Source organism: Aspergillus heteromorphus, assembly GCF_003184545.1.
Source record: "Aspergillus heteromorphus CBS 117.55 chromosome Unknown BO70scaffold_15, whole genome shotgun sequence".
Taxonomy (NCBI): Eukaryota; Fungi; Ascomycota; class Eurotiomycetes; order Eurotiales; family Aspergillaceae; genus Aspergillus; species Aspergillus heteromorphus.
The window spans coordinates 611,072-621,403 of record NW_020290420.1 but is presented as its reverse complement, the minus strand read 5'-3'; the positions used below and the strand labels follow the sequence as shown (position 1 = coordinate 621,403).

The window sequence follows — 10,332 nt, the reverse complement described above, 5'->3', positions numbered from 1 at the left end:
GCAGCTATCTAGATTTATAAAGATTTTAAGACTGTTTTAGATATAGATAGAAATATAAAAATAATATATAATTCTTACTATAAATAAAGAAATTAAAATTATAAAATCTATTCTAATTTCTCTATTTTTTTTTTTAAATCTAATAAGAATTAATAGATTCTAGCAGATTAAATTCTTTTGTTTTTAATAAAATATTAATTTATAAGATATTAGATACTTTTATATATAAAATATTATAATTAATTATTATTCTTTCTAATAGGGTTTTTTCTGCGATTTAGAATATTTTTCTTAATAATTTTATTAGTAATTTCTTAGAAGCACTTGCATGGCTTATAATTACTAAATTAATTATTATTTTGCTTGTGTTTTTCTTTATTTTTCTATAATTTATAATAATAAGTAGTAATAGCTATTATTTTATCCTGCTTCTCTAATAAATAAAAAATATATTCTTAAATATAATAATTTAGATCTGATAGTAGCTTAGTAAAGTAGAATAAGATTCTTTTCTTTTTTATTTAATAAAGAAAATATTATTCTAAGATATTAAAATAAGTATAAAACTCTTATAGATTCTGGCTATATTATTAATAAATCTATTTAAATTAGACTATAATATCTAATTAAAAAATAGCAGTATTCTAAATTAATATAAGAGTCTAATCTTTAAATTAAGATTATAATTTCTTAAGAAATTATCTCTTTTTTAGATTTTTATTATTTATAAAATAATATTATCTTTATTTATATACTAGATCTATATAGCTAATAGCAGCAAGAATCTTATATTTCTTTAATAAATATTTCTTGAATATATCTCTGAATATATATTTTAAATTAATAATTTATTTTTAATATTTTTGAAGATTAAAGTTCAGAATAAAATAAGAAATATCTTTAAACTTAATCTCTTTCTTATTCTTTTCTAATTCAGAAAAGAATTAATAATATCTTAAGAAAATTTTATTTAAAGAGCTATTTCTTTAAAGATAAGCTATTTTTTATTATAAATTAATAGCTTATTTTAATTAATAAATATGATCTTCTAGCTGTTAAATCTTTTTAATAATAAGAATAATATTCAGTAAGAATTTTAAATTAATTTAATTACTAAGTACTTCTATTTCTTTATTATCTTTAATAAATAGTATCTTTCTTAGATAGTTAAAAAAAGAAGAATTAAAATATAATAAAATCTACTTATTAGAATAGAAAGCCTGTTAACTAGATAAAAAATTAATTATAAAATATTATATATTTATTTAATAATAATAAAGATAGTCTATATTTATAAGATAGACTGATTCTTAAAGAATTAGTAGCTTCTTACAGAGAGATTAATATTTTATAGATACTAAAAAGATATAGAACTACTATTAATTATCTTATAACTCTCACAACCACTATAACATATCATTCTGATAATATGACTCTCACAATCACTATAATATGTTATCCCGATGACCTTTATCCCGATAGCTGGTTTATTCTATCACAGAAATATAGATAAATTTATAATATATTTTATATCTTCTTATTAGAACTGTAGAATACTGGAAGAGATTATAAAAAATTATTTTTAATATCTGAGCTAGATAATAAAGATAAATAAAAAATTAAAAAAGTTAAAAATTATTAATACTATAATAATCAGAATTATTATTTAATTAAGTAGAAAGAATAGCTGAGTAAGTATAATTAATAGATTTTTAATAAAAATATAGAAAATATATCCGAAGCTATAAAGTAATATTAAAAATATTATAAGAAGTACTATATATTAAGAAGACAGAAGATAATTACTAGTAAATTATTCTATATTTTTAAGAGATAAGCTATAGAAATATTAATCTTTTGATATTTTTTATTAATTATATTATCACAGATTAAATATACTAATAAATATAAAATTATTCTGCTATAAGATAATAGAGAATATTTAAATATATCTAATTATATTTATTATCTATTTATAAAATAAATAATAATAATAATCAGATTCTCTTATTATAATTTAAAAATATTTATAGAAAAAATAGACTTTAGAAAAAAAATATAAAAATTTATAATTAATTTAATAATATTATTTTTATTATTTAAAGTTAATTTATTATTATTAATATCTGGATATTAAATATATATTATAATTTTTATTAAATTAAGAAAGTTCTGCAGAGCAGAAATCTAATTTATATATTTTAAATTATTAAATAATAAATATAATAGTATTTCTATTTTATAAATATAATAATTTTTCAGCAAAGCATGAAGGCCAGAATAAAAAATTAATTATATTAAAAAAATATAACAGATTTTAATAAACTTAATATATTTAATAATAAACTTCTAACAGAATATTAATAATAGAATCACAAAGATCTTATCTCTTAATTATAATAAGAATTTATATACTTGGCAATCTTGATATTCTTTAATAAAAATTTATAAATATAAATATTCTTTATATTATTAAATATCTTTATAAGAATATAGATCTCTTCGCGGATAGTCTACTTAATATTATTATTTTAATATTCTTTCTTTAGAATTAGAGTAATCTATTTAATAATTTTTATAAAATTATAAGTATTTTCTAGCAGATTAGTTACAGACTCAAGAAATATTAATAAATTATATATATATAATATAGAGTATATAAAATTTATAAAATTATAAATTTTTTTTCTCGTGGAATAAAAATAATATAGAATAAATATCTTTATATTTAATAAATAATTAATATTATATAGAGCACTTTTCTTAGAATTAAAATTATTATTTATATATCTCAGACAGTATATACAGAAATTATAGCAGGCTTTAATAAAAATATTCTACTTAGAATATACTATTCTCTTTATTATTATAAAGTAATTAAAAATAAGACTAATATCTAATAAAAAAGAGAATAACAGTAATATAGTATAGATAAAAATAATAAAAATTATATAAAATAATAAAGAAATATAAAGAGAATAATTATAAATTATTAAAGAAATAATAATTATAAAGCAGAAAAGAAGAAGAAAGAAAAATAATATAAAAAATTTTTTTATTTATATTTCTTCGCAGGGGATCTATCTATATAAATATAACTAAATATTAAGAAAGAGAAATAATATAAGAGATTCTTTTGTTTATACTTCTTCGCAGGGGATCTATTTATATAAATATAATTAAATACTTATAAAGCTATACAGAAATAATATATAATTCTGTTTATATTATATATTCTGCGGGTTTTTTATCTTTCGCTATTAAATTCTTATTATTTTAAATTAAGAATATATAAAATTATTCTTAATATTTAAGCCAGGTGACTTGTCTTAGCAGAGAAGAGTATTATTTATAATAAAATAATCCAGCTATTAGAATAAAGATTATCGGGATAATATATTATAGTAATTATAAGAGTTATAAGATTATTAATAATAATTCTATATCTCTCTGATATTTATAAGATATTAATCTCTCTGTAAAAAGCTACTGATTCTTTAAGAATTAGTCTATCTTATGAATATAGACTATCTTTATTATTATTAAACAAATACATAGTGTTTTATGGTTGATTCCTTATCTAGTCGACAGGCTTTCTACCCTGACAAGTAGATCCTATCACAAATTATCTCTTACTAATTATAAAAATTAAAATAATTAAATTAATATAAATCTTTTTAAATATATTATTTATAATTAAAATAATTATTTTTAGCTAAATTAGAATAAACTATTTATTAAGTAGTTAAATATAATATAATAAAATAAGATTTTAAATTTTATTTAATTTTTAATAAGAATATTTTTAATTATTATAAAAAATTTTACTCTTTAATCTGACATAGAGTCTGGAGATTAATATCTTATATTCTTATATAAATTATATAATATTAGATTTCTGAATATATTTTAATATATAGATAGTCTATTAGATTTAATTCTTAATCTTATAATAATTTATAAATATTATAATAGCTTTAAAAAATATAACTTAATAAAATAATTAATTTTTTAAGAAAGATAATATTAATATATCAACTCTGTTAAGATGTTGGGGTCGCCCTACGGGCGATCTTGGAGCGGTAAGCCGCGTAGGGGTCGGTTAGTCTTTAGCTGGAGGACTATACCTAATCCAATATAGCCCAACCCAACCGATCTGATCTGATCTGACAATGGCAAAGAGTCGCGATTGATTGTGTTCCGTTGCGCCTATGGCGCTGACTACTGTGTGGTATGTATGTATGGTATTGATGGTGGATGAGAGGCCATTCCATTTCAGCCTGAGGAGAGCGGAAGTCACTGTAAGAGTATGAATTCAGGAAGAGGTAGATGGTAGGTATATTGTGTATTGTATAGTATGGTATGATAACGGATCATCCAAATAGAGACACACATACAGAGAGACTCAGAGCAGACAGATACATAGACAGACCACCCAACCACCAGACTAGAGTCTAGCATGCTACTTGCAGACCATATATAGACACTAGATACGGCAATAGATACTTACAGAAGCCTAAGCCTCTCGAGAAGAGGAAGAAAGAGGAAGAGGAAATAAATGAAGTATACAATTGATGCGTTGGGAAAAAAACAGCTCCCATCATTTCACTCATTAATTACTATGAAGCAGCGCCATTGCCACCAGCCGGGGGAGCACCACCGGTCGCAGCCGCCATCTTCGCGATTCTGTCTTCGACGCGCTCCTTATGCTGGCGGTTGCGAAGATGGACCTCGAAGTTTTCGACCGTCGTGCCAGGGCCGGGAGTGTACAGTTTGCCCGGGCAGTCGTGGCAGCGAATGCGCGGGAGGTATTGGTATTTCAGCTTGTGGCCGGGCTGGCTGTTGACGTTTGCTACGGGGAGCATGGTTTCCGTGTCCACCGCGGTGTAGCGCATGACGCCTTCGAAGGAGTCGTTGGGGTACACGCGATTCAACTGGACGAGTCCCGCTGCGAGCCAGGGTGGCGGCGGGGGCTAGATAGAGGCAGACTTGTGTTAGTATGTGGCTGTCTTGCGGCACAGAGATATGCTTGGAAGCCCGATATCGCGGCCCGTGGGGAGGTGACCAGATGGAAGAGGTCTTATTTACTCACCCCGGGGACTCCTGGCTGAGGGGGATGGGGAGCATCTAAGGCTCCGATCTGCTGGACGGGGCCGGGTCGTTGCAAGGGAGGAAGGCCTGGGGCGTGGGGGTCGGCCTGATGGGGGGGCGGAACCATCACGTGGGGGGTTGGAGTGTGCGCATGTGGTGTGCTCTGCTGGGAGAGGGCCTGCGCAGCCGGTGTAGACACGGCGAGTCCTTGTATTGACTGAATCCCGTGCGTGAGGAGCTGGCGGAACTTCTCTTTCGGGATCCGCAGCTTCACGACCAGCTTCTCCGGCTCTTCGACCACGCTCTCTTCGCGCAGCTCCCGTCTCCGACTCGCCGCTCGAGCTTCGTTATGTGGTTCAGGCGTCGCGGATTGTCCTAGACTCGCCCGCAGTGCCGCGTGTGCTGCGGTGGCTGCGCCCCTCATGCCTCTCGTGCGCGCGGTGCCCTGGGCAAGATGGGGTCCGATGGCCGGGGATGCCGTTATTGAAGACTCGTCGCTATCCGAATCCTCCGAGTCGTCGCCCGCATCGCGGAGTCCGACAGCAGCGCGTCTGGCGCGGCTGGAGCCAGACCGCTTGTAAACATTGCTCTCCTCCATGGATGCGGCGCAGTTGGGGATGACTGTCGATACGATCATGGTCCGGATAGTCCGTTGGCGGTCTTTCAGATCGGGCAGGGCGGGCCCACCGCGGCGGTTGACAGACCGTTTCTGTCGACGTTGGTCTCTAGATATCGACACCTCGGTCCTCTCGAGTTCTGCTTCGTTCAATTCATACAGATAGGGTGTGTACTCCTTCGCCGCCTGGAATGGCCGGAAGGAAGAGGATAGGGGGCTGGGGAGGAAGGCGGTTTTCAGGTCGGGATCGTCGATCGGGCGTCCGTCGAAGGGGTGGGAGAGGATATAGAGGGATTTGGTGAACAGCTGCGATTGCTCGCGGATCGAGTGCGCGACTGCCGTCGTGAACTCGCCAGAGAGTGAAAGGTCGTCGGTCATGCGGGCAGCGAACTCCTCGGGAGAGTTGTGGGGATCGTTGATGTCCCATTCGAACTGGTCAATCAGGGTATGTTGGCCAATAGTGATGTTGAGTTTTACGAGGATGCGCATCTCGTCGTTCTTGTAGGCATTGTACGGGAGATGGGGGTCGAGCGGCTCTTCCTCCATGAAGATCTGAGGGTAGTAGTCGCATAGCTGTTCCTGAATGCTTGATGTGATCATTCGTATCAGAGGTCCGCACGAGTCGAGAGGAATGCCCAGGTCCTCCACGAGCTTCTCGGCGAACAAATCAGGGGTAACCACCCGATCATGGAGATTCCACGTGAAGGTATCTCGGATCTTGATCTTCTCCCAGTCAATGTCCAGCCGGATCGGCACCAGGTCTTCGACTTGCTCATTCTGCGCCTTGAGATCCTTGCGCGAAAAACGCAGCTCCCGAGTCCTCCGGTTACCCGGACGGCGTCGGTTTGCTGGGTACAGCAGCTGGGGGTGTTGATTTCGCAGGTCGGTGCGCGAATTCCCAAAGCCCTCGTAGCCAACGCCATAGAGAGCCGCCGGGTTCATGTGGTTTTCCCGCCGGACCGTCAGGAAATAATCGCGCTCGGCGCGTTTCTGCTGCAGGAGCTCCTGGCCGGGGTTCTGCCACGCCACCAAGGCAGAATGCTGGAACTCCCGGTTGACATAGTCCTCGAGAAGAATTTTATCCGCGGGGGTCTCGCGTACGCGCACGGGGAGGTCTTCCGAAGGCTGAATCACCGAACCGTCTCGAGATCGTTTCTTTCTCGCGCCTGATCCGTTAGAGTGTGAGCTTGGCGACGGGTTGCCGTTCGACGTGTCATGGCTCGATTCGGAGGCGAGGGACATGCCTGAAGCTGCGAGAACGGCCTTCGCATTCTGTTTCCCCTCCGCGATCATGTCAGTACCGCCCGCACCTTGTCCCGTGGGGGTCACGGAGGCGGAGCCATGGTCCCCGCTCATGTTCAGCATCCCGAAGCCATTGTGCGTGTCATCCGCTGAGGCGTCAACAGGGAGGTGTCCGGACTGAAGGTCGGGAGACGGCATGGTGGGGGGTAGGTATGTTCCGAGGTGGACCTTGGCGCGGCCGACGAGACAAAACAGGTGTCACTTGCACCCGTAGGTCCAGGTGAAGCGACACTATCAATAGGCAAGGATGGGTAACCGAGGAAGCACGACTCGGTCACGGCAGCATCCTTGAGGACTGCAGGATCGGACATATCGAGGTCAGCCAGCTGGATGACATTCCCGCGGACACGGAGTCAATTGCAATGGGAACGCGACGGCGCACCAAGCGGAGGCGCGATACGTCGTCCGCGACGTGCATGGGAAGGACATGCCGCGAAGCCATCGTATAGTCGCTCTCTCCGCGTCGCGAGTCGATGCGGCTCCAAACAAAGGGAAAGGGCCGGTAAGCCACGCGGGGAATGGGAAGAGCAGCAGACAATGGACGACGAGGACGACAAGGACGGGGGGAGAGAGAGAGGGAGGGGAAGAGAAACATACCGGCCAGCCAACCAAAGGGGGGAGGGAGAGGGAATAAGGACCGAATCGGGCCAGACAAGCAGTACAAGGCAGTTACTAGCTACTAACCAAGAAGGACGAAGGAGAGAAACCGTGATCCGAGCAGCGAGCGACTCGGGGGCTGGTTCCAGGGCAGAAGGGAAGGCAGTGTGGATGGGTCTGCGAGCCGGGTCTGGCTGGGTCTCTGCCTTCCTGCCAGTTCTGCTAATCAGCTGACGTCGCTCCGTAATACTCAGTCAGGTTCGTTTTTCTCTTTGGGTCCCGAGGTTCCTTCAGGTAATCGTCGCAGTCGCAGGCCAATCGTTCAGGCTTTTCGAAACGTGGGGTTGCCGATGTCTCCGCGGATTTGCATCCGATGTGGGTGGGGGGAATGGAAGGAAAGGAGAAGAATTGCAGGAGAAGGGAGAGAGAGAGAGAGAGAGAAGAGAGGACGGAGGAGGGAGAGAGACAGACAGACAAGAAGCGAGAGGCGCTGCTGGGTCTTCCTGCTGGCGGCCAAAAAACGCCCGTTACAAGTCTGGGCTGCTCGGGTTCCGCTGGGGAGGGTCAGGAGGCCAGCTGAAGGGCAGTCGGGGATGAGCCCGCAGCGCTGGGAGATGTCCCCGCGAGAAGCACACGTCTAACGAGACCTCAGAGGCCTTTCTTGAAGCCATTCCGAGTCCAATCTCCCTCCTCCTCGCCTTCTGGTCCGATCGCAACTTTCCTTACGATTGTTACTGTATGACTCCCGTATTACCGTCTTTGGTTCCGTACGGTAATCGGCGTCTGCCCGCTCGCTAATCCGCTTTGGGGTGTCAGGTGACACGGCGCCTTGCCGGAACCGGCAACCCGGCCTCCCGCTAGGGCGTCATCTGTGATCTCGGGTCCTTGGCGGCACAGTGGATACCATACGGGACTGTCGGATCTGTACGGAACTGTATGGCTTCGGTACCAGATACTATCCACCTTCCAGGTCTATCAAAGCTGCACCAACACCAGCATGGGATGGCTCTCACTACAGAAGCAACCTTGACTTGGAACAAATTGGGTCATTTACCACATAGACAGGTTACGACTAAGCTAACCAACAAACGAACCAACCGTCTAATCGCGCAACAACACATCGATAACCACGGCGCGGTGGTCCGAGTTAAAAACCCCATCATCAAAGCGGTTCGGGAGAACCGCATACCCCAGGACCTTCCAAGGCTGACGACCACGGCTGAGAACCTTGTCAGCCGTGGACTCGAGCAGGATGTAGTCGATGCGCGAGGGGTCCTGCCCCTCGTGGCCAAACCCGGTCCATGTCATGTAGTTGCCGTAATGCTGGGAGGGAGGGACCAAGCGCGCAGCGTCCGCCAGGGGTGACTCGGGGGCCGTCAGCACGGTATACGCCTCCTGCTCGTCCTGACTATTGAAGTCGCCGGCCAGGAACACGGCGGAGATCATGCAGCCGAAGGCGGCTCCGGCGCGGTACTCCTCGACCTTGCCGAGGATGATGTTGGCGGCTTCGAACCGGGACCGAGAGCCCTGGTCATCGAGGTGCGTGTTCATCGCGAGGACCGTCTGGCGGCTGGCGCGGTGGGTGAACACGCCTACCGTCACGATACGGATCGAGGCCGCGTCCCAGCTCTTGGATGGCATGGTGGGCGTCTCGGAGAGCCAGACCGTTTCCCAGTGCCGGAGCTGCCAGATCGAGGGCTGGTAGAAGATGGGCGAGTATTCGCCTGCTTGGTGGCCGTCGTCGCGGCCAACCCCGATATAGTCCCACGTGTGGTTGGCGTTGGAGGTGTGCTCTTTGGAGTTGAGCCCCGTGAGGATGTCGTCTAGCTGGTTGTGCAGCACTTCCTGCAGACAGATGAAGGCCTCCTGGCTGCGCGTGTTATAGCGCAGCTCGCTCAGGAGGGGATGCACCCGGTTTTCCCAGGGCAGTTCGCCTTTGAAGGGCGACGAGGTTGCATATCGGATGTTGTGGGTCAGGATCCGGAGGGGGAGCTCTGTCGGTACCTTCATTATGTGTGAGCTGGGTTGTAGAACGCCACTGATGGTGTTTTACGAGGAGGAGAGACTGTCACATCGCACGGAAGACTGGAGAAGTCCTGGAAGACAGGCGTTTAAGTACTCCGTATCGAAGGTGAGGAGGTGAGGAGTCAAGAGGTGAGGTCAGCCCAGATGGCGCTGTGATTGGGCCCGGCATGCATGCTCCCGGTTTGGCACAAACAGGCTGCGACGTTGACTGATCCTCGGAATTCAACGGTTTTCCGGCAACATCACTGCTCTTTCAGGTGTGCATGTTCTACTGGCATATAGCCACTCAAGGGATCGTGTCCGATCTTTTTAGATACTCCTCATGGGCAGTCATTCCCCGTGTACTAACCATGGATATATACTTATATAGCTACGGCTCTCCCCCTCTCCAAGCAACCTTAAACGCCCCCAACCCCCAAAATAATACGAGCAGCCTGCTCAGCAAGCGCATGAACACAGCTGTATATGGCAAGCCAGCGGTATCGGAATGACACTAGCATCAACAACGCTCGATCCCCATTACACACACAAATCGCCATCCACCACCTTCCCCATCGCCGCACTACCAGCAGGGTGGTACAGCGTCCTAAACATAATCATCAGCATGCGCCTCTCCCAACCACCGCACAAATGCGGATGACCAGTCCCACTAAGTACATAGCCCGACGCCGAATCAAAGCATCAATCGCCTCATCATCCAC

At 41.3% G+C, this 10,332-nt stretch overlaps 2 protein-coding genes across 2 annotated transcripts; both read right to left on the bottom strand.

The window, feature by feature from the left end:
* Nucleotides 1-4,619: 4,619 nt before the first annotated feature.
* On the bottom strand, nt 4,620-7,147 carry BO70DRAFT_371782 (SWI/SNF chromatin-remodeling complex subunit SNF5; the record flags this gene model as incomplete). The annotated part of the gene is made up of 2 exons (XM_025544820.1): nt 4,620-4,973; nt 5,093-7,147. 2 exons carry the CDS (start codon nt 7,145-7,147, stop codon nt 4,620-4,622), a joined length of 2,409 nt encoding a protein of 802 aa, XP_025398763.1.
* A 1,411-nt stretch (nt 7,148-8,558) lies between these two features.
* Nucleotides 8,559-9,750, bottom strand: BO70DRAFT_362875 (endonuclease/exonuclease/phosphatase family protein). Its single transcript, XM_025543426.1, has one exon. It carries the CDS (start codon nt 9,614-9,616, stop codon nt 8,708-8,710), a length of 909 nt encoding a protein of 302 aa, XP_025398762.1. The 5' UTR covers nt 9,617-9,750; the 3' UTR covers nt 8,559-8,707.
* Between the last annotated feature and the right edge of the window lie 582 nt (nt 9,751-10,332).